Genomic DNA, 25,626 nt, shown 5'->3' with positions numbered 1-25,626 from the left:
ATTTAATCAAAATCACTTTATTCTTCAAACCTAATTTCAAATTCTGCAAAAAATAAAAATTCGGCAGTTCTTGGTGTAGCTATGGAGCCACTAAAGACTCAAAAATCCAGGAACTTTTCTGTTGAACTAGAATGAACTGCAGGCAATGTTTACACAGAGCAGATGCAAGACATGTATGGAAACAAACTAAAGATGTAAAATCTTAAATTTGTAGTATGCAAAGTCATGGACAGTTGTAAAGTATGTAGATTGTAGCTAACATTTGTTAGCAAAAAGAAAAATGTTATACATATGGATTCAAGGTTTTTTCAATTTTTGCACAATAAAATTTAAAGCTTCCTGCTGCTTCTGTCTTTTCTTCTCTGTATAATTTATGGAACACCCCTAACATAGACCAACAAATATATTTTTGAGTTCTCTTTAATTCTAGCCATTGGTGTGCTCTTTCCATAGAGGTGTGGGACTTCCTATTACAGTGTAAAATTAGCCCACAACTGTATTTTTAGGGAAGCAATAGGTGTACACAACAAATCTATATGTCTGTAATCAAGGGGAATATCCAAAGAAAAAACCCTTTGCGCTGAAGGATGAAGATGTGAATCTAAGCAGACTATAACACTAAATATAGACTTCCAGTAATGTGTGAAACTGTGGTGAAGATAAATCTGATTACGCGGTGCAGCAAAACCTTGCTTGCTCTCCTGTATTCCCACCTGACTGCGATTGATTATCCCGCTGCTTTAATTCTTCGCCATCTTATAAACACTTCAAAAGGTGTTTCTCTTTCAACTTGTCGCTCTGATGAATCACTGTGAAGCAAGCATACGATCTGAACGAACATGATCATCTTCTGAGCAAAGTCAGCCAGATTCAGACTCAGCTTCTCTCATGATCAATTTGGATCAGATGGCTCCAATCTAATTTTTTCCTAATGAAATGCTGAGCGGAGCCGTCACGCAGTACCACATGGCGACTTCACCACTTGCCACTTCATTTCCAATGCAGAGAGCGCAGGCAAGAAGCTCTGCATCCTGTGAGCAGAGAGTGAGTCGAGGATACGGAGCGAGATGGAGGGCGATGTGAAGGAGTTGGACATTCAGCGCCTGCCAACAGCTCCAACCCCTCACTTCTTTTTCCCCTCACTGGCTCTCTTTTCCATGTACTCACACATCATCAGCATCAATGCACAGAGATGCTCTTCTTCCTTTTGCCAAGAGGCTGCGACTTAGTTTTTCTGCTCTGTCTGTTGCTATAATACCAATGTGCCTAACTATGCACAAACAAGCTGTGTAATGGGAAACATGCTATAGGGACACCGTGTTGTGGGAAAAAAACCTGACTTTTGGCTACTGAAACAAACTTTGCTCAGAGCTGTTCACCTTCCTGTTGGTAAATATAACTTTCACAGGTCGTTAAGGTCTCATTTGACCCAGGAACGTTACTGAGACAAACAATGAAAGTCTCTACACTTTCTTATGATGGCTGACTTAATCAGCAGGACCATCTGTACAGCACCCACCCAGCTGCAGGAACGATGATAACCCAGCAGCAACAGCTCATTAATATCCGACTGCTTTACTGAAGGTTTTCTAATAGTCCTGTCCAATTTGTTTTTGTCAGAACCGGTAATGATGCAATGATAATGTGACTGTCACTTGATATTTCTGCTTAAATTAATCATAATCTGGATGAAAGCACCCAATGCATTCATTAACAAAACGTTAGTCTATGAAGAGGGCCACCAGTTGACAATCTTATTAAAGAAATTTTGATTCTAGTCAACAGCCGATCGAACAATTAGTTCATTATCAAATCATAGAAAATTAATCTGCATCCTGCATTGGCCAAAATTCACTAGTTCTAGCATCTTAAATGTCAATAAATAACAGTTTCCTTGAACCAAAAATATTTTGCCCTGTTGATTGGAACAAAACAAGACATTTTAAAATGTCACCAGAGGTCTGGTGACTTGTGACTTCCAGTTGTGTGCTATCTGCTGACATTTTCTTGTCTAAATGACCAAACCATCTGTTGCAGAACTCCTTGTTCTTCTAGTTGCTGAACACTATAGCTCTGTGTGTCCGGGGGGTGTTTAGTTATTTGCCACCAGGCCTGTATGAAGAAGCAAGTGAGAGAGAGAACCATGATATGAAACAAAATACTGAGAGCACAGTGGAAGACACACTGATGGGGACAGATGTCTGCTCCGATGTCATTTACAGATTAATGGAGTTTGGCTATAGATGTGGCAGCGACTCGAGCTTACTCACATGTACACACGATAATGCCAACTGTGGGCATCAAATCCCACTTATGAGACCTGACAGGGACCAAGAGCACATCTTAAAATACTGCCAGCTGCATCATAGTTTTGGGTTGCATTTGCCCACTGGCTGATGAACTGTTTTTGACATTCTGAGTATAGACAGCCAAGGTTCTACAGTCTCTCAGCGTTGGCTAAGCTACTGGCTTTACAGCTCAAGCGGACTATTACACTTCTATCTGATGATCAAGGCAACATTTTGTTCCCAGTTTTATGCTACTCACAGGCAGCATTCTAAAAGAGTAGTCCATTAAGTTGACATTACAATGTTTTCACACTGGAAGACAAATTAAAACAAATACGTTTAAAATTGATGGCAGAACCAGAGACGGTCTTTGTTCAGTTCCATGTATTCTTTGTGAAAATCTGCTACCATCATTACCAAAGCGTAATCTGAGCCACTGACAGTCATGCTGCAGTTGAATAGTTTTCTTCACTTAGGAAGGTAGCTAACTGAGTGAAATGACCCAGAATATTTATTTAGCAGGAATGACAGGAGCTGGTTCAATGCTCTAACTGCTACGGAAAAGTGCTTCAATGTTTCCTTTTTTTTTTTACAAATCTGGATTTAGCATCTGATACACTGGCCCATCCTCGACAAAAGGAAAAGAGATTAAACCGTCCCACTATTCCCCGCAGCAGCAACATTCAAATCATTGCACCATCCACGGCAGAAGTCAATTAGCAGCCTTGGCAATTATCGGATCAGATATTCAGCATTTTTCCAATTATCGGTTTCATTATTTTTCTCTTTTTAACCAATTCGAAAACAAATGAATATAATTAAAAATACACAATTTTGGCTCTAATGCAGCTTTCTCAGTCTCTCAGTGGGGTTTAGAGCAATGTCTGATTGTCTCTTACTGCTGTCATGTAACCAATAAACACGAACGGATAAAGGTTGGAAAGTTTCTTTTAAAAAAACAAATGTTAAACCTAAATAAACAAAGGCATTTCAAACAAAAAAGTTGGTGTTTCTGTTATTCAAATTTGTTAAACCATATTTGCAAATATGAATTGGTTCTAAATCAGCTATCAGTCTCATAGATTATTATCAATCAGTGTCTAAATATTGGTTCTAAAAAACACAAACGAATTGATCAGCTAAATCCATGGCAGACCCACATCGACAACATCCACCGGCACAATTAAGCTGCATTTGGATTCTATCAGCATAACATTTGTCTTTTTTGACATCGTCATAAATTCTGCCTCCCATTTCTCCTCGACCTACTGACATTTCCATCAATGTCAAGGGAAATTCTTTAGTAAAAGACATACGAGATCATTTTGGAACTGTTTGACTGCAACTTCAGTCTGAGATTTGGATGTTTTATAGTACTTGCTGAAATTGTGGGATTTGTTTAGCTGTTTGGGATGAATGAACACGTGATAGAAAGAAAAGTCAAAATTCTCTGATTCAACCCTTTTAAATTTCAGTGGTTTGGTTTGTTTACTTTTCTTTGACAGCAAACTATATTATTGCATTGTGGACAAAACAAGGAATCGAGGATGTCCTCTTTGGAAACACTAATGAACGTTTTTTACATCTGATAGACCAAACAACTCAGGAATTTCTCACAAAGACATCTAACAGAATAGATGACGATGGCAATAATCATTGGCTGCAGCCCTGAAACAGTTTAAACTGCAGTTATGGTCCAAACCATCTGGAATTCACAGAGGATATACATCAGCTTTTAGTTTAGACGTGTAAAGCCACCGAGTCAAAGCCCATCATGTTAACATAAAGTCCTCTGAAATCCAGTGAACAGCTGTACAACCTCGGCTGCACAGCTGACTGCTGGTCATATGGAGAAAATCATCTAAAAACTGCAACAGATGATGCAGCAGTCACTGTACATTATCCATGGTGAAATCAGCGGGTGACAGATGGGAGGAAAGGTTCGAGTTTAAAAAAAGCCAGATCAAGGATTAATATGATTTAGTACATTCACAATAATAATTCATTCTTAAGGCTGAATGATGACAAGGTGCTCATTTCTGATGTGCAACAGGCTAAAAAAAAAAAAAAAACTATTTCTGGTCGCACAAGAGATGAAGTAGGTAGAATTAAAACGGAGGTACACCATCAATGACAACCCAGATGTCTAAATTGAGGAAAAGAGCTTGTGTGAAGGCAACACTATACAGGGGATGTAAAATGGAAACCCTCCTATATAATTACTGGTTGTAGGGCCCCTGCTGAGCTAGCATGTCGACCTAAAGTGGCCACAGCAAAGGCAAATGAGGGGTCAGGTCCAGTAAAGGGTATATTTAGTCTGCCGATGGCAAGCTTTTTAAAAACAACACGCCCTTTCCCTGAGTCACATGGCTCTGGTAAGGCTGAAAAACTTCCCTATAAACATACGGGCAAGTGAAGTACGCTAACTAGAGGAACAAGGATTACTGTGTGGTGTTCCCCGTCCAAGTACTGAATGTGCCTCTGTAGTCTAACATGAAAACATAATCACCAGGCTCTTTTACTTTTAATTAAAAGGAGGAAGAAGTGGAGGAGTTTTACTATTGACATCTGCATTGGCAAAAAGAACAAGAACTTTAGTTTTGGGGATCACCTAAAGAAGCTGCTTTTACAAGTCTGAACATTTCGTTTTAGTCATCATTCAGACAAGTACTAAGGTAAGCAGTCACACGAAGACAGCTATAGTATTACTACTGTACCAAAAGCCCCTTCCACTGTCATGACAAGAACAGTGTGTAAGACGCGAATGCCATTATTGCTAATAATGCACATGTAGGGAGAAGGATAAGAAAAGATATTCCTTGAAGTAAAAGCACTCACACTTCCAAAACTAAGCTGCACTCACATGTGGTACTACCCTTCAAATCTAGGGAAATATTTTAGTTTTGTCGCATTGCTTGAGGTCTGATAATCCATAACACAGCCTGGGGTCACATGGAAGCCACCACTCACAGTTAAGTCATAAACCTTTCACTTGATGTAATTTCCTTGAGGCTACCGTGATGCCGGCTAGGACTTGGGGCGTATAATGTGGGACTATTTTGGGAAGCTGAAGGTCTTGTGGTCCCCCAGCTGAAGGCCTTGCAGTTCCAAGTTAGTGAATGGTAGTCACATTGGTAGTAGTTTCTTTTAAACAGCAACACAAAACGGCAGGCGATTTCAACTTGCAAAGTGGAATATATCTCTTGGTCTGGGTATTAAAGTAACTAACATGGGGTAAACATCTACATGACTGCAGAAACTTAGCAGATTTTTTTGTGCAGCAATGAAAGAATATGATGGGACAAATAAAGAAACCAAACCAACTGTCTTTCAAATTACAGTTACTAGGCTTTCCCACCAGTCAAGGAACATTTGAAGGAGCTGTAAACATCAGCCCTACTATATTTTCTCCAACTCTTTCTGCCTTTAAAGAGGACTCCTTTCTCCTCTGCTTTTCTCTCAAGGCAGTTTTCAGCAGGCTCTGATTTCATGGTGGTAATTTTGGCCGGCCGAGACAAAAACCTCCTTTGGAGTGCTGTGTGAAAACTCACCCCATCACCCACAGGCTGCCACAACACCAACAGTGTGTCCCCCTGAACTTGGCATACCACTACATAAAACACTAATTGCACCGTTTCCTTCGCAGCACAGAGAGGGATAAACAACACAAAGCCAAGTCTAAAACTTTAAACACCTATCACACCGATTTCTCGTGATCTGGCCGGCAGATTTAGGTCAAGCATTCTACTCTTGCGCAGTACAGTTTACACCCACAGTGGCAGATTTAGCACTTGTGGATTTGTGGTAATTTTTGAAACGCTGGTGTCTTGATTTCACACGTAAAAAGCTGATTTTCTATCCCTGGTTGATTTTATTAGCAGAAAGTCATATTTAATTAGCGGTTAACTAACTAGCATGAACTTTAAGCTAGTTAGAAACTGTCTCTAGGCTTTTTTTTAAAAATTTTGTAGCCATATAAAAGGTTTTTCCAATATGCAACTGATCGCACATACATGATAATAATAACCTCACCTGTTGATGACCCATGAAGAAGACAAGACAAAGAGCAGCATTTCACAACTAGTAAAGCCGACAGATGGGTTTCAAAACAATGTCATGAGTGAGATCCGCGTACAGGCAGCTGTAGAAAACAAACTATGCTGACATGATGTGATAACAACATGTGTGCTTTCAGCTGCATCCATCAGAGTGCAGAATTAGCCATTAGCTTCACAAATCTAGCCAGAGGACGGGGTAGTTTTAAACTACAGCTACAGGAATAAACACCCATTTTATAAATAAGGCTTTTCCATAATGATAGCAAACAATTATTAGCTCTTGTATTCAGTGCGCTAACTAATAATGTACTGTGTATTTAGACTTTGAGCGTGCAGACTGATCCACCTCTATGGGCTGATGATGCTGTTAATCTTATGATTGTCCAGTGGAAAGAAAAGGCATACAACAGGTGTTCAGGATCTCTTTTCATGATGTGCCTGTCTGACATCCTGTATTTACAGTTTGTTATGTGTGAAGCTTGTGTGACTTTAATCCATGTAGCCAGCTGATGTTTTGAGACATTTACTGCACATTTCTTACTACTTGTAGTGCAACTTTTTGTGTATTTAAGCTATAACAACATGAAGAGGACTATTCTATTTCCTGATCCATCTACAGCCTTGGGTGCTTGTAAAAGGGAAACCACATTCTAGTTTACCATCATAAACAAAACATTCTTATTTATATAATAATAATAATGCTTAATATAGAGAACTATTTTGCAAACCATTTTTTGTCTTCTTTTCTTTTACAGGAGAAAGGACTCTGAGTGTGAACACATTTAGGATACTTTTAGAAACGTAAGGCTATCTTGGGTAACGGGTTATTTAGCTGCATGAGTGTAAAGTTACCCAAACCAAATATAGAGCTGCTAATCTAAAGAATTTTGATATAGTGGCATCTTGGTTCCCCTATAGCGAACGTGTTGCTCTTAAATGTGGCTGTTTTTAAACTGTAATCTTACAAATTACACTCACAACCGACTCCTCGCCTAGGAGAATTAAGCAGCAAGGTAGTTAGTATGCTCACATTTGCAGCTCACATTAGAGAAGGCAAACAACAGTTTTGTCCTTTCCTGACTCCTCTGGTTTCAGAAAGGTGATTAAAAGACACCACACTCCATCTCTTTAGATGCCAAGTTTTGCTCTTACGAGAGCCACATGGATACGACTTTGGCATTTGAAGAAATGCAAAGCTTGACAGATTGTCCGTGCCTAGTTACGGGTTGCTAAGCTGTGACAGGACAATCATTGTCTGAGGGAGGGACTAAGTCATTTCAAAGCAAAGCCAAAGAGCAAAGCTGTCCAGAAGGCCTCTTGAAGCAGGCAGCTGTGTGTGCACACAATCCTTATTACTATAAACACTATTTGATATACAGTAATTTAGACAACACAGACCAGCAGTTGGCGTCCAAGCTGGCAGAAAACAAAAGAATCAAAAATAAAAGCGGAAAGAAATGCCAAATCACATTGTGAATGCCAAAGGGAAGGATTGGTGGAAAAGGACATCATCAAAATAAAAAAAAAATCTTTTTTTCCCAGAAGCAATAAAGCAAAGAGGAATAAAATCAGGAGTTGGGTTGCCCAGGTGTGGTCATGCAGGGGGAAACAAAAAACAAGTAAAGCCCCAAGGTGGGTATGGGGGGTTGGAGAAGCATGCGGCATTCGTGTTGAAGCATGCGGGTCCACAGCGGTCTGCACAGCAAACAGGGGGAGGGAGGGAGAGGAGTAGAGTTTCTGACCTGTGGCTCCTTAAAAGCTGCGACGCTCTTCGTCCGGAGAGAATTATAAAATCCTCAAGCTAGGGAGGGGGAAGAAGACAGAAAGATCAGACAAGACAGTTATGATGTGTGTGTGTATGTGAGAGTGCCTACAAGAGGAAGAAGCTTCAGTGTGTGTGTACATGTGGTTAGTTGTTTAGAACATGGTTGACAGTTACAATGATGAAACATTGAAAACACATGTTACACATTAAAAGTGATATTAAACAATATCCTTAAATAAACATTGAGGAAAAATCTATACAAACTCACACACATGCACACAATGATGGTAGAAGATCGTTCTACGAAGAACAAAACAATTATACAGCGACTTAAATATCCTCAAGCGCTCAGCCGGTGATGATATATGATGTATATCAGGATGCTCTGTTGACTTTTATAACCAAGGACAAACAAATGGTGAGCAGCCAAATGATAAACATTATCCTGTGAAAACCATCACAGGAACCTCAGGTCTGTGTTATTATATCAATTTCCTCTTAGTCTACTTCCTTGTCTACTGCAGAAGAACCAGCACTTTGTGTGAGATCAAATATGAAGCGGAGGTCTGCTGTGTCTGTGGAACAACCAGATGTAAATAAAGTTAAAGTACTTGCCCTTCAACACTCTTGAATTATGTCTGCTCTATGTGTGTTAATCCCATGAGGTCAGGCTCAGTCGAGCATGAAATCTGCACAACTTCTATTCTGAGAACAGTTTGCACAGTTTGTGAAACGAATTTGATAAAGGTAAACAAAGAATGTTGAGTTAAATTGTTTGTTTAAATACTTAAAAAACAATCAGTTATAGTTTACATATAGAGACAGCCGCCACAGCAAATCCATGAGGCTGTACTTTTGCACAGCGGGGCTTTAGGCTAAATGCTAACTGACACTAAAGATAAAGTGCAGTTGGGGCTGATGGGAATGTTATTAGTTCTTAACATATTGCTAAACATATGGGGTAAGATGGAATTACAAAAGTTTTACCTTTATTAGTTACTAAAGGAAAAGTTAAAGGATCTGCAAAGCCTAAACAAATTAACTTGATGGGAGCCATCAGGGTGTGTAGGGATGGTCAGTAAATCATTATTAGGATCAATCATCTGGGAACAAAGAATTAACAAACCTTTGCACCAGTTCAGCTGTTGTACGTTTACATAATTTCACTAGATAATTAAAAATGTCAATCTATTGCTTGTGCTAACCTGACTGCCTTACATTGTTATTATTGAAAATAATAAGAGCTAACGTATCTGCATCATTGGGACTACAGAGCTCTGGCTGGATCACATTTGATCAGTAATTGTTGATTTTACATGCCATACGTTGTCATCTAATTTAGTTCCATACATTGCTACTTTCTAAGTAATCTGTAGAAGTAAATGGCATTAACTTTTTCAAACTCTTCAAACCACTTACAAGAGCACAAACAGAGACAACACAGACAGAAATATGGCAATTGAAATAATTAAAATTGCCTCTTAGATTTTGTTTTCATGGGGGAAGACATCTGGAAAAGCCTGGAGCTGACTAGGAAAACGGGTTTTAAGGGAAATTTTGCACAGCGTCAGCATCGGTGCTGTGCATCGCTAATGAAGCTAAAAGAGAACAAAGACTTTAGGGAATAATCTGCAGTCAGCTGAGAAATTCTTTTGCTTTCATTTAGTGCACAAAAACAAGATTTTATAATTCCAAGGAGCGAAGGTAAAAATCTTCTTATTGTCATCGTGACAGATGGTTGGGCCTCCATTCACAACGCTTTCCAGTCTGTTCCCTTAGACTGCTTCCCTGAGCAAAATGAAAACCCTCACAACAAGCCTGAATACATTCTCCCTGCACAAGTACACCAGCTTTATTCCCACAGTCCTCCACAATCCAGCTCTGTTTGAGTGGAAAACACGGGCTTACATATTTACTTTGCCTTGACTGTAGTTCAGTTTGTGACTCATTGGCAGTTTTCCCTTGTACTTTTCAAACAGAGAATTCAGGCCTGCTATTACTGCACCCTATAAAATCTCCAATTCATCTTTAAATAAGTAGCAAAGATAAACAAAAGCCTGTAAACTACCAAGAAAAGGGAATAAAACTGTCAGGATTGATAGTACGAGCAAAGCAACAGATACTGTCCCAGGACAAGGAGATAAGTCTTCCAGACAACTGAATTCAGGTCACCCAAATCAACCCAAATATGCAGATTCATTAGCATTTGCTTGATGGGGTAAGCTACTGTAATGCAGGCCCCCTGCTCTACTGTATAAAAGAATAATCAGATTATGTTAAGCAGTGATGATACACCCCAGACTGCAAACATTAGTAGCTGACCGATCAGATGAAAAAAAGGATTTGGATGTCCACAAGCCTTAAATGTATGTTAGTGCTTTTCTGAGGTTTCACATTTATTAAAATGGTGACCACAGCATCCTGCAATGAGCTGGTTGTGGTGCTGGATGCTTGTCAGTTTTCAGACTGCTTATTACATTTCTGACATCAGGTAAAGACTTCAACTGCCCATAAATTACAGCACAGAAGCAAAGAAGAGGATTCACGGACATCGAGGTCAAGACTCATGTTCTCCCTTCAACATGCACAACGTATCACACTGTGATTTTCCTCATCTTCTCCCACACTTTCCTATTCTTCTACCACTCCTTCACTCACACACAGAAAAAACTTGGATGCAAACAAGCCCAAAAACACGATATGTTGAATCCCTGCCTCTCGCCGTCCTCTGACAGCATCAATGGCGCACTGGGGGCAGATGACAGTTGCACAAGATTGATGAGCTGCAGGCCAAAGGGTGCATCCCGCCTGACATCTTCAGGAAGCACTTTGACTTTGCTTTCCTCAGCTCCCACAAAACCCTATGACAGCTGATACAGACTTTTTACTATGCACCCACAAATCCCGGTGACACCAGTGACACCAGTGGCACCGTGTCTTTGCGTGTCTCAATTCACGATGTCCTGAGTGGGTGTCGACCCCAGCAGCACCCCCAAACCACGCCCTTGGTGACACAGTGGTCTGGAGAGGGGACAGAGAGGAAATGGAGATGTCACGGGTCTGGGGTTTATAATTGATGAGTGGACTTGAATGAGGACCCGGCAACACTGGCCTTTTGAAGACTCTTCAAGCCAGAACAAATGTATTAATGGCTCTACTTCAGAAACTCAGCGTATGGTAAACATACTGACAGGATGTGCTATCCAGCTCACTCCACTGTGACACCTGATTTTCCCTCGGATTATAAAAGGTCACAGCGTGAGCTTTGTCTACACCTTATGACCTCCACCTCTCTTCCCAGTAGCTATCGTTAGTGCATTTAATTCACGTATTTTGACTTTCTTCTGTCTTGTCGTTGTTCTCATGAGAACAGACAGCAACAGTTTAGACTGATAAAGGAAAACAGGTGGACTATTTTCTTTAAGTACAAGATGTACCAGACAATAACAAAGTTCAGCGTTGTTCCTAAAACAGACGAAATGTCTCAAAATGCCTGAAGACCACCTTATCAGCCATGGTTTCTATTCATGGCTGTACAAAACAACAGATCTAACAATATTTAGCCATGCTAGTAGCTTCATGAGGCTACACTTCAGCAGCGCAGAACTTTGATTAAAATAGCTGCTGCTACACACTAACAAAATCACAATGACAAAGGCCAACATGCTGATGTTTAGCAGGTATCATCATCACTATTTTCACCATTTAATTTACTGTGTTATTGCTAACATTTGTGAACTGGTGCTAAACATAAATTGCAACTAAGGCTGATGGAAGTGTCATTACTTTGCAGGTAAAGGGTCATTAATCAAAGTACTGGACTAATTGGGAAACGGGTACTGGACACTACTTGGAAAGCGAAGGGATCATTAAAGTGATTAGAATTCACCCTTGAAGGGAATTTAAGTCTGTACATCCAACAGCTGTCGAAAGAATTCCCCCAAACCCACAAATGTCACCCCCATGGCAATCCTACAGCAAAAGTCAGTGGATTATCAAAGTCATTAGGATTTATCCTCTGGGCACCATTAATTTGTCCATAAACGTTAATGACAATTCATCCGATAGCTGTACAGATATTCCAGTTTGGATAAATGATGATTGACACAGATCCCAAAAAGTCAGCACTAAATTATACAACAGTTCAGAGCAAAGACCATTTTGCCTCCATGTTTCATTCAGGTGGTTGCTGGAAAATCAGTAGTAAGTATCCGATAATTAACCTACAAACACTGAATCAAATCACAGAGTGCTCTAAGAAGTACAACATTCCAATATCTTTACAGTAAATGATGCGACAGATTCGGGTGTTTGTTAAGTTATTAACTGGATGAGGCGCTGTAGTTTAGTTTAAGTAACAGCTAGTTCTTGACCAGCCTCTCTTAGCCGCCCTGAGACTGACATGAACACGGGGGACCTTGACTGAAACCGATAGGCAAAGCACACAGATACACAGTAGGCTGGGAATGGCCGCTCATCCCCATGACAGTGTGGTCATTCCAGTAAAACCCTCAACCCTCATCACCCCTCTCACACACACACACATATATATATATATATATATATATATATATATATATATGTGTGTGTGTGTGCAGCCAACCTTACTTTCCATCTATAAACATCCCAAGTCTCTGACAAGCCTGTCAGCGAAAACCACCTCAGGTGGGGGAGGGAAGAAAAATAAGGACAGAGGAACAGAGAGAAAACAGGGTTTGAGAGGAGAAATTCTAGTGTGCAAATTCATACAGTGATTGAAGAGAGAGGACAAAGACAAGAACGAGGAGATGTGAGTAGGAGGAGGATTCTCCTTATGGAAAACAAGAATGGAGCGGTCGCATAAAGAAACATGATCGTATGGTTGGAGGGCTTAAGGAACAATGCATATTCCCATCCTGAGTTTGTTTTTGTGCTCTCCTAAAGGAAAGAATAGATTCATCCATTTAGAGACACACAACTAAGAGTTATACGCTTGCCATACTTACATTTTCTTCCATTTGTAGAGTGACATTTTTTACAGAGCCTATATTTGCATTTCTGTCCTACTTTCCTACATGATGCAATCCAGTGAACTCTGGTGCAAATCTTTCAGAGAGAGAAAAAGAACAGCTAGGTGAAATTCCAGTTCATTCAAATCCTGCATGGAGGGTGCACGGACTCTGTACTTTCGGACACAAACATACACACACAAAAGCTGCATGTTGAAGAGGATTACGCAGGCTTGAATTTAAACAGTAAGAATCCCTGTCTACAAGCACTACGGAGCAAATCTGGCTTTAGAAACTTTCCTCATCCCAGAGCATCCTGGCGGGTGGCCGTACTTAAAATCCTGCAACTGAAACATGTTCGTTTTTGAGGATGCAAGAGCACATCTGCAGATGGATTAGCAGCTCCTAAATCAATAGCAACATCTGCATGGATAACACAGACAGAAAGCTGTCTCACTAAACAATGATAAGAATGTGTATATGAGGGTTCAAGAAGACACAAACATTAGGTATTCCACTTGTGTTCACAGGCCAATTTGTAACTGGGAATACCAACTGGAGTGCACATATCTGTAGGAATGTCCACTGATATCTTACGATGAGTAAATGTTTGCTCATGAGCGAGCCAGAGGAAAGGAAAAAAAGGGTGCGGGGGTGCATTTGTGTTTGTGTGTTGGAGAGAAAATAAGTAGCCGTCTTCTTCAGCCTTTTGTATGAATCTTAAGTAGTCCCATGTTGAGGCAGGCTTTGTTCGCCGTCACTGTCGGGGGGCACGTCCTCCAACTTTTCCCCTCACTTCCTTTTAGCATAACATCTATCATTCTTCTCAGTCAAACAATCATCCTACAACATGGACTTGCATCGAGCTCACAATAAACTCCCCCTCACCACCACCACCACCACTTTCTGGTTGCTTGGATACCTTTCATCCAGCGGGGCAGCTTGTCAACAACATCATCACTTACTTAGAAACTTCCAACCTTCACTTCATTCGATTTGGCCCGGCCGGCATCTTAATAAAATTCTGCTGCATCTTGTTTTCAGTACAAAGTTTCCAAGAATATATATTTTTTCCTCCTTCTTTATGTGACATCCAAAACACTTAAAAACTTCCAAACATGAGCCATGTCTGGGTCTGCAAAAATTGCAACGCATCCTTAAGGGAACCGTTGAAGTGGTGGAGCCTTCTAATTTGCAAGAGAAATTCCCCTCTGGGCAAATATAGCATTATCCAGTTCTACTAAACAACGACATGCACAATATTTTATGCTGACATTCTAGCGTGCCAGTGTTAGCCAGGGGAGGCACCCAGAGGCCTGATTCAGAGAAAGACAGTGATTCACCAGAGCCCCCCTTCCCTCCTCTCATGCACTCTCTAAAGGGTGAACAGGTGCATTAGTAGTAAGTGGAGAGATGCTGGATGTTGACTAAGTGCATAGAAACACTGAATCACGTTTCATCTACCAACAATGCCTCGCAAACTTCACTCTGTACTTGTAAACCTCTTCACTGCTTTATAGACGTGCATCTATTAGCACTACACATCATCAAAGTACTCTGAAAAACAACAACTACTTCTTTGGTCTTGTTACAGGCCAAACTTTCTTTTAACTACTCCTTGCATTTTCTGTAACTCAACCCCATAATAGTCCCAGACTTGTATGGCCTTTAAGGCGTTTGTGCCTATCCCTTTCAGCTGATTGGCCCGCACCACTTATTCCGCTTATTATGAACGCTGACAGCAAATTATTTTGCTTACTGAACCCAAATTCTCCAATCCTTTATAGATCTAATCCAACAAACGCTGGACTAAGAGACAAAGTTGACAAAAGACACAAAAAAAGAAAAGAGATAGGGAGGATGGATAGAACTGGTGCAAAATGGGAAGAGGGGGAGGGGAAAAGATGAAGACGGAACCCCCCAAAAAGAAAGAAAATCAGGGAGAACACAAAGAAGGAGCAGAAGAAGAGGTAGTACGGCAAAGGCTCAAAATCCTTTAAATGACTGTGTTTTGTCAAGGAAATAAAGAGCAGCTACCAGCAACATACCAGCACAGTGAACGAGAATGCAAATCAGTCCTGATGCAAATGTCATACGTCTTCAGGGGCAAAACAGACTGTCTTTATACCAACCCCCCACCACAACACACTTCTCTCTGTGCTATCCGAACCCCAGTTTCTGCAATGAAACACAATCCTCACATAAACACTTCCAGGAGACAATCTTGTGGAGAGCGAGCGAAGTGTAACCACAACAGACAACATCATCTCTTTACTTCACTCTCAAACAAAAGGCCAAAGTACAGCTCTTCACACATTTTCACACAAACACGCTCCAGAAGGAGAGAAACCACTTACTTGTCCGTCATGGCGTCGGCTAACGAAAACTGATTCATTAAAACTTCTTTTCACTTTTCTTCACACAGTTGGAAATGATTGAGGAAGAGGCCCAGGGCGAATGTCACAACGCAGGTCTACAAAAGAGGTAAAAAGAAACTTTAGTTTATTCATTTATTTACATCTACAGTAAGTAAGCATCCCCTTGGAACATGGAGATAATCAGTTTACTATTTAAATCCCAAACAAAACACAAAACCTTTGCATTGGAGAAGCAAAAATACAACTATTTTAGGGATGCAACAAAGGATTTCATTCACCATCACTGAATGTACAGACTCCCCCCCCCCCCCACGAATCGATTTAGTTCAATACAAAAAAAAAAAAAAAAATCGCCTTAAAGATGAACTGCCCAAACTATTTAATTTGCAATATTACAGGAGAAAGATACGCAAAAATGCTTTATATTAGAGAAGATGGGCCAGCAAATACCTGCCATTTTGCCTTGAACAAAGGTCGACACAATCCGATAATAAATAAAAATTGTTGTAGATAAATGTTCTTTTGACCGATTAATCAATGGGTCAACTGGTTGTTAGAGCTTTAAAATGTCAACATTTTTGCTTAAAAATAAATATTTCAGCAACAACTTGATTATTAAATCAGATTAATTGATTTATCACTGAAATGTCCCAGTTGTGATTCAATTCAAAGTCTTTTTATCTTGAATTATGTGCAATATTTTGTTCTACACATAAGTAGGTCAAGCAATTAGATTTCTATAATTAGAAACAAATCATGATCAGATCTTTTGTGATGGTTACTGCAAACCCACTGAACAGGCCGTAGTCCAGATCGGGACGATGTCGAACTTTGCAGATATGCTTCACTTGCTCACAGTTAGCCAAGGAAAGCCTTGTCTCTTCAGCTTTCTGGGGGATACTGTTACCATAGTTACCAAGGCAGCCAACCAGCCAGCTAGCTAGCATAAATAGAGAGCATCAAGAAATGCACCGGCGAGTGTGGTGTGCAGAGAGTAGGGATGTAGTCACAGACGAAAACTGCACTGCTAAGACTTTATGGAGAAGATTATCTTCCAGCATGAATAATTTGTTAATTATGTCTCATAAAAAGGTCACAAATAGTCTAAACAATCAATAAGGCGTAACAAATGCCACACGGTAGAGAAATCTATAAAAGTGGTCTCTAATGATGCATATTTATGAATGCACATAAATCAGCAGATTTACCTCCCTGCCAGCATTCTGATTTTAAATTTTAATAAGGCCACAAGACATCCTCTGTGTCCCGCTGGCTGATGAGCAAACTCCAAATGTGGTATCAGCTCTTCAGCTTATCTGCCTTTAAAAGATTACGATATCAGCACATTAGATTCATAGATTATACCCTGTAATGTGTTAACACACTGACAACTCAGATTGTGACCTGCCAAAGTGGGATTTAGCTCCTGGAAGCAGATAGACAGTAAATACTAATTCACAGAATGAGAAGTATACATAATAGATGTGAGGAACGGAGAAGGGGATGTAAGGTCTCGACCCCACCCAATCCAATCAGCAACAAAACCCGGCCAGACAGCCAACAGCCAATGAGCCAGTCTGTCTGCATGGGGACCATAGCTAAATGTTCTCATGTGCCTCTTTTTCCCTGCTTTCCTTTCACCTCCACACTCACTTACTGTTCATTTCCCCTGAACTCTGAACTTTGGGTCTGCAAGACGTCTTTCTTTCTTCTGATTTAATAATGCATTTGCTAACCTGTCAGTCTGCCTCTTTCATGTTCTTGCCTGAAAGCAGTTCACTGAACTTTTGGCCATATGTCTGTCTGCAGGTCAGAAACAGGGAGTAGCTGTACACAAGTAATGTCTGGTAATCAATTTAGAAACCATTTCCGCTGGTCTCTTGAGCACGGCGTTGATCGGATATATTTTCAAGGAGGAAACATACTCAAATAAACATCTGAGTTACCTTGAGAAAACAGGGATGACATTTGATTTTACATAAGGATGAAATAATGGGAGAGATTCCTCCCTTCCATCCTTAATATCAGAATAAATTAAATGTGACTCTGTTTTTCTAGAATTACATTTTCAAAATATGTTTTCCTACAAAACTAAAACGTTCAAATATGAAAGATCACATGAATGTGCCACCCAAGCATGGGAGTTTCATGCGAAAGCTGTCACATGCCCTCTGTGATGATGATCTACATAGTGTTTTGCTGCAAAGCAAGTAGTTTCTTACCCAAAACCCCAAATTAAACTGCCTTCTCCTCCTCACGCAAACAGTGATGCAGTGCCTTGATATTGGCTTCACTTTGCACACAATGCTGAACGCAGTGCGCAACAAAGAGCAGCAACTGTGCAGCGAGACACTTGCAGCTAGTGGTTTAAAAAAAGATCACATGAATGCCAAAAGATAGAGCGGTTTCCACATGTGCACGGCAGAGATAGAGGCAGAAGAATTCTTTGAAGTAAAGTGAAAACACTTGTGAAGACACATTAGCGAGCTTTGATCTACCTGTGCGCAGTGCAACAATTAACCCGAGCGTATTTCTGCAAGTGTTTCGATGCCTGGCTCAGGAGACCAACTTGTGGCATGGTACAGGAAAATATGAAATGTCCAAGCGGGGAGGGTAATGCCACTCCTTCCTCTCTAGTGGGAGATTTATGAGCAGCCTGCCAAGAGAAGACAAACTCTTTCCACATCTTTCTATAAACAAAACATTGAGAGAGAAGAAAAATTTAAATGCTGTCCCTTTTTCTCTTCTTTAAAACACCTTAAGTCACACAGCTGACGAAGATAAAAAAAAAGCAGACAGGTTAAGGAAACTAAAACCATTTCTAACATAAAGGCACAGCAGAGTCCTTCTCACTCCATGATGACAACCTGCCATCAACCACAACACTGAATTATTTACCTCTTGAATGAGATTTGGGTAAAAATAGCATGCACTCGGCTGGAGACTCCCTGCACTCCACAGAGCAGGCTTTAAAAATATATCTTTGTCTATTCCAGAAGAAGAGAAAGGCGTCAGCATCGTTAGATGCCAGCAGTCAAGACACTCGCCGGTGTCAACACGAGCTGAGTGTGACGTGAATCTTACCATAGTCTGAGTGGGAAGATCCTGCAGGTTGCGAGGGAGGAACGTTGTAGCAGAGGCTCTTCCAACCTGGCTCAGTCACACTGTTATTACTGGGAAACTCACCAGAGGTTTGCATGACAGATGAAAAAATAGAATACGGCCATCCAGCACGACCAGTCTGTCACCTCCTCTCCGGTCAAGCTCCTTCTCTCTGACTCTCCCTCCTTCGATCTCCCCCTGCCTCTCTCTCTCTCTCTCTAGCTCACACTGAAGAAAAAAAGAGCTCAAGATGCTCTAAAGGGTGGAGAGGCAGTTGCTTACATGCAAAACCTATTTTACTTTAGCGCATGCTGGTGGCAGACTGTCTCCACCTGAGTGAATAACAAAACAGCTCCGGCTGCCTCTTCCCCCTGTCACAGCGGTGAAACGCTGCTCGCCAGTGGAGAGCGCAGAGATCGCGCCTCTGGAAAGCGTCAATGCACACAATTGCTGAGGAGGGGGAGGGGGAATTTGGGGTGTTGGGTGAGGGGAGAGAAAGGGGGGAGGGCGGCTGAGGTTGGGGGAGAGAGAGTGTGTGTCTGCAGGAGTGTGTCTATTGTTGCAGTGACATTTTTCTGCTTCTTTAAAGGACTCAATGGTGGCTGCAGGTTCAGCTGCTGGTCTAGCAGCACTGTATCTACTGGATGATGTAAACTGCACACACACACAGGTTAACGGTTAAAACTGTTTGCATTCTCAGGCAATGAATCAGCGGTGTGAGGGCTTCATTTTCTCTATGCAAACACTACACAAATCCATCAGCCAGCAGCAGCAGCAAGCTGATAACAGGAGGACTGATTAAAATCTGATGACTGTAAATTAAGTCTCTGCCATGACAGTCCTTTCCTATGCAAACTCTATCGCCTATAAACAAATGAAACAGGGAGTTTGATAACAGATCAAATTTGGACAAGGGCAGAAAACACCTTCTCTCTAGCCAGCAGTGTCAGACCGTGATATCCTCCAAAGCGACACAGCGTACTGCATGCAGACTCGCTCTCCCCACTCCATTCCCTTCCAGCTCCCTGCTCTCAGCAACACAATGCTGGGGACCTTTTCAAAACATCAAGTAGGCTGTCAATAGCGCTGCAGCAACGGATCAGTAAGCTTCCTGCACTCTCAGCAATATCACTCATAGCAGTGGGTGCTATGAGCAATTCTTTTTCAACCTCATGTAAATAGTCTTCTTTTAAAAAACAAACAAACATCTGTGTATATAATGTCTGCGTTTTTGCACTGTACTTTCTTAAAACTACTTTCTCTCATTTGGAGCTGCTGTAACAGTGAATTTTCCCCACTGTGGGATCAATAAAGATTATCTTATCTTATGACTGTGCTTTGACATCTTTGGGAACTTCAGATTTCCAAGACAATTTTTGTTAAAGCAATTATTTTCTCATATGTAACTGATATGCTTTTGGGGAATGAAAACACTTGCAGCAGGTCGTGTACTTTTATCACTTCCTAACATGCAACCAGGCTTAATGTCCGGTGTTGATCTTCACGTAGGTCAATTCAAATCCACCGTTCAATCATGAGACCATTTTGCTGAGACATCTCTGGAATGCAGTAATGCATTATGCATGGCCAGTAACACACAAGCACACATAAAGTGCCTGCACATGCCACTGTCTGCTGCTGCTGCTGATATGTAGCCAGATGCTGCTCTGTTTGCCAGGAGGAAATTATTCCAGCCTGAGGGTGTTGGGGTTCGAGGGTGTGGCTGCGGAGGCTTGTGTGCTTCAAAAGGAGGTGGGGGTCGTCCCAGATGTCCGTTTCACGGAGCCACAGCGGCACACCTCAACATCAGAGCAGCACAGGCTGGCCCCTGACCTCTACCCCTTTAACTCCTGCAGGACCAAAACAATGAGGTTTCTGCAAGTCATACATCAAACCCGCCTACGCCGTTTCCTAAAACTGTGACTGTCATTGTTGTGTGCACCGAGTGGCTCTTGTTTCGGCATGCAGTGCATACGATTTTGATTTAAAAAAGAAAAGAATCGGGTTTACAGGCTCGTCTGCCAGGAGAAAATTAGATTGCTAATGAGGAAGAGGGAACAATAAGGGTCGCATGTGTCAATGCCAAAGACGCGACACCTTTAAAAGTGACCTAACAGCAGGAGGGGGAGAGCTACCGCCCAGATCATTTGCAGGTATTCCAGGCTTTACTACCAGAGGAGATGGCTGACGATCAACGGAAAAAAAGCCTCCGACGCCCAGGAACGGTCCCCATCGAATTCATTGAGAGTTCATTCAATTACATGACAGTCGCTCAATGCAGGCATTTGAAGGAACGTGGCATCTCTAAAAGCAGGGCCTTAGAGGTGGTTTGAATAATTGCATTTGGGTGTGAACAGATGCAGAATGTGTGCTTAATGCGAGCACCCTATATGCAACACTGGATACGCTCCAGAGAACCAATTTCAATGCTCCAACTTTTTTTTTTTTTTTTTTTTTTACAAGAGAGAAATCTGACAAACAGCCAGAGCTTGGTCTGAAACCCAAACAAGGCATCCAAGTAAATAACCCCTGACATGCAAAACAAATGCCATTTCTGCACAAAGTTCAAGTTTAAAACAAAGCCCTCTTTCAGCTACACATCCTCACTTAATTCCCATTTCAGACCCATTTTAAACTGATTATTGATAAAGGCGTTCGTGTGTGCGTGCTGATGTGCGTTTGTCACTGACAAGCAGGAGCATTCCGTGTAATTTCATTTCCGACATGTGAATCCTGTGCTTCCAGTGAAAGGGAGACAAAAAGGAACTTAAAGATAGATCAGTCTGTCACTAACAGAGTGACAAACGTGTTAAAAATAGACGAGTCTGCACAAAAATCGGTTTAGACATGAAGGCTGCAGCTTATCTACAAAAGTATGCCTGGAAGAGGGAAAAGCTGCATCAGAAATTACTGTATTTAAGCCTCAATGCTTGTAATGTGCCTATTTTTAAAGACAACAATAAATCTACCTCACCATTCTTTCCGACTGAAATTCCAAAACCAGCAAGAAGCAATTACAACCTCGCAGCACAACAAGTAACCTGACGGAAAGTCATGTGACGGATAGAAACGCCTGCACCTCTCAGTGGCAGCGTGCAGCCAGTGGTTTAATGATTTGTCTGCTGCTGGTGAATGATCACACAGCAATATCCTGTTCTGGCCAGTTCTCTGGGCCCCCCGAGGCTTTGGCTGACATGATTCTGGCTCGCCCGGGTGCCAGCCTGCCCATCATATTGACAAGATCCGGGTGCCTGCCTCGATGCCTGATATGACCCGGCCAAGGACCTGTGGAATCAAGATCGACGAGGCAGAAGAATTACTTATTGAGGGACGGGATGTCACGGCCCGTGCATTTTGGTGAAATGCTGAGCAGAGAGGAGGGAGAAGCGGGGCGGGTAATGTCACTAACGGAGCAGCGGAAAACAGATTTAGAAAACACAACAGTTGTATTTAGGGGAGAAAACCTCCCAGCTGGCATGTTCTGAAATTCCACAGTGCTTATGCAATGTAAACAAAGCCTGTATATAATGTGAGGGGCGTTTCTTTAAGTCCTAAGGGAAGAGCATTACGTATTACAGTGTTTTCTATGGATGCCTGAAAAGTTTAGGGTGCAACGACCCATTAATCATTACTGAAGAATGTTTTCTAGATAAATCCGTGAATCATTTTGGCTTTAAAATGGATCCAAAGTCCAAAGCAAAGTCAAAAACATTCAGTTATCATATCTTTTGCGCAGAAATGCTGAAAATTTTCTGCTCTACATTCCAACCATGTGCATTTTATAGCTTAGAAGTCTTCACCTCTCACTCCATATACTTTAAATGTAAATTTTATCCTATTTTCTGACATTCCATAGCCCAAAAACAAATGTCAGATGAATTAATAACGAAAGCTGCAACCATAATTTCACTATCCAAATAGTTTCCACTGGTGCTACGTTATTTGCAGGGAAAACATCGAATTGCAATTTTTCTGCCAGGCATCGTGACTATGATTCGATTTGCAGTTTAACTTGTTAAAGTCCTGTTTCTGTTTGATCTTTACTGTGAACTAGATTTACAACGTGACGAAGCATCAACACATGAGATACCAGAAATGTGTCATGCAAGGACGATGGCAAGATTTTGTAAAAAAAAATTTACTTGACAGGTTAAAGACTGGGTCAGACATGTTGCATAATCTCTATCAGAAACTGCAACTTATGCAATCTGCAAACTGCATTGCTTTAAATTTTAAAGTCAATTTGAAATCGATTGACCGTGAGTTTCAAGAAGAACCGAGCGCATCAAAGTCTACTTCACCAGGGGTTTGAAGGTCAAGAGAAGGCAAGGGATGATGACAGCAGTGCACTCTGAATTATACTGCAAAGAGCCAAGAAAGTTAGAGAGATGCAGGGCTTCAGAGAGCCAAGCCAGAGGGCAAATGGTGAGACAGGGAGCAGCTCCATAACTTCTTATTGCTCCCTGCAGCCTGCACAGCTCCACAGCAGCTAGGACTAGACATGCAGGTGAAAGGTTTATGACCCTCCACTGATGAGCCCCAGCTGCCCTCCTGTCCTGGCACAAGATGCCCCGAAGCCTGCACAAAAACACATCTTAAAGGAGACATGAAAGCTGCAGGTATGTGGCTGCAGCTCATGCTCTGCAGATAAACTGTGGTTACGTGGCTGTGTGCTCCAGCGCTGTTAATAAAGCTCTTTTGTTATTGCACTGAAAGAGCACCCTTGATTTATGCATGCTAAGGGTACGAAACCCCCGAGTGACCCCTGAGTGCCAGAATGGCATTTAAAAAAATAAATAAAATAAAAGTGCAAGTGGAGTTTAACGTTTAAAAAGACGCGTGTGAGCTGCTGGACAAATTCTCATATCCTGCAGTAATTTACTCTTCAGGACGGTGACAGCGGCTGCGCGGTGCCACGGTCGATGGCTAACATCTTATTTATTAGCATTTTGCGCTATGAAACGTCGCGGGAAAGTTGCGTAAAAGGGTAAAACTTGTAAAAGCTCGAAAAAGCAAAAATAAACGAGTATATTTTTGATTCTCTGTGGCGGTTTTGGACTACAGTGCAACAAGTGCAGCTGAACTGGAAGTCCGCGACAGCACGCATGAGTACGAGCAGCGGGGCTCAGCCTGAAATAACTTTCAGCAATTTCACACAGAAAAAAATTAAGAGTCCCGGAGCTACTTTCACCTTCCAGCTGCGGTTAAATAAACCCCCCGGTGGGGTAAAAGTGAGGGTACTCACTGCGGGGAAGTTTTCCTCTTTGTCCCGGTGTGTCCGGAGGTGAGTGCTGCAGCAGCGTGACAGAGTTTGGTCGGTTCCTCTCAGCGCAGCATGGCGGCGGCTGGAGCTCAGACTGCAGGATTCAAACCTCTCCGGGCTGAGATATCAAACCCAGGGGGAGGTGCGGGAGGAGGGGGAGGCGGTGGAGGTGGAGGTGGAGGGAGAGACTGAGGCATCAATCACAGAGCTCGCAGACACCACCACGCCCGCCTTTACACCTGAATTTCACTGTGTTCTTTTTAACGCACCTTCTTTGTGCGTATTGCCAATTGATTAACCAGCCATAAAATATATAGTGGAAGAATTTCTATTAAAAAATAAACAAAAATGAAATAAAATAAATCATTCAAATATATATCAATGTATAATTTTACTAAATATATAGAATTTCATTTTTAGAAAAATTTAGATATTGGTCGTATTTTATATTTCTACAAATTCGTCATTCATTCTTCCATTCTTTTTTTGCATTTAGTATTTTTAACAGTTATTACTTATGTTGCAGATTAGATTTTCGTCCATACTATAGTAAGATGCATTATTTTTAATTCAACCTCTTCATACCTGAGCTTTAGTTGTTCTTACATTATAGATTTCTTCTAGTTATTTGGGATAATTAATACTTAACTTTTGGATGAAATCTAATATGTGATTATTTTGTTTATTAATTTTTTATATTTAGATTTTATGTATATTTTATTTATATTGTTCTTGTTATTATTCATTTTTTCATTATTGATATTATTGTTATTATTTTTATTATTATGAACAATACGCTCATTTTGAAAAAGAAGGATGTCCACATATGTGGACAGGTCAAAAAAGGTTAATTATACTTTATTTTATTTGCTTTTTTTCATGCTACTAAATTTATTAACAACTGGAATTTCTGATTAAAATTGTCCTCCAAAATATATGTGGATGAGAAAATTTCTAAAAAATACTACTAATAATAATACATTATCTAAAAAAAAAAAAAAAGAATTTCTCATGGGCCTTTGGAGACCCAACCTTACTTAGATACTAACAGCCAACATCTACTCAAACTCTGAATAATATGAACACTGTTTTTCTTTTTTTTTCAGGGCTTCACTGCATTTATTAACAGTTGGAGTTACTGGTTACCTTGCATATTTCTACTGTTTGTATTGTTACTTGACTTGCCAACCTAAATTTATGAATAATGCAAGAGTTATTGTGGAATTTCTAAAAACCAAAACAGAAAAAAAAGAAGCATGAAATAATAAAAATGGATTTTTTTTTCCACAGTTATTTTTTTAACCCAGTTGTGGAAAGTGACCAAGTACATTTGCTGATCATTTTTGAGGTACTTGTTATTTGCTAAAGTGCTTCATTTCTGTGCTATTAATGGTCTACTGCCACTCTACGTCTCAAAATAGGATTAAAGTTGATCTCTGGTCACTGATTTAACCTCTTTAAACTCATCTCTGTGTATCAAAGCTGCATATTTAGATCTTCTTTTTCATGAAAAAAAATCAAGTCATGAGATGCTCCTCTATACAGTTGTGTTCTCTGTGATGTGTAGATCTACGATGTCCCTGCCCATCTCTCATCCATCGTCCTCTACTGACTGTAGCTCGAGCACACCAGCTCACCCACAACTCTGCTCAAACACTCTAAAACAGCTCTATGCTTCACAACAAGTTGTAACACTGAATAAATTTAGCCATAAGTTCAAACCAGAAACGAATACAGCGCACCACACTCCACAAGCTGACATGAAGGATTCCTTAGGTTTGTTA

General features: G+C 40.9%; 1 protein-coding gene across 9 annotated transcripts in view; it reads right to left on the bottom strand.

Moving 5' to 3' along the window:
• Window positions 1–23,965, bottom strand: part of sema4d (sema domain, immunoglobulin domain (Ig), transmembrane domain (TM) and short cytoplasmic domain, (semaphorin) 4D) — a 44,398-nt gene extending 20,433 nt beyond the window's left edge. For 3 of the 9 annotated variants that reach the window (XM_051938490.1, XM_051938492.1, XM_051938494.1), the window contains exons 1-2: window positions 18,562–19,013; window positions 15,457–15,572 (exon numbers count right to left, since the gene is read on the bottom strand). In XM_051938490.1, coding sequence (XP_051794450.1) covers window positions 15,457–15,494 — 38 coding nt within the window. In that variant the 5' untranslated portion in view covers window positions 15,495–15,572; window positions 18,562–19,013. Of the gene's footprint in view, window positions 1–8,088; window positions 8,148–15,456; window positions 15,573–18,375; window positions 18,523–18,561; window positions 19,014–23,824 lie in introns of those variants that run through there. The other 6 variants (XM_051938493.1, XM_022203719.2, XM_022203735.2 and 3 more) reach the window with 5 other exon arrangements.
• Window positions 23,966–25,626: the final 1,661 nt, after the last annotated feature.

This window comes from Acanthochromis polyacanthus, chromosome 18 (genome assembly GCF_021347895.1).
Source record: "Acanthochromis polyacanthus isolate Apoly-LR-REF ecotype Palm Island chromosome 18, KAUST_Apoly_ChrSc, whole genome shotgun sequence".
Classification (NCBI taxonomy): domain Eukaryota; kingdom Metazoa; phylum Chordata; class Actinopteri; family Pomacentridae; genus Acanthochromis; species Acanthochromis polyacanthus.
Note: the sequence above shows the minus strand (reverse complement) of the source record. Positions and strands in the feature narration are given on the sequence as shown.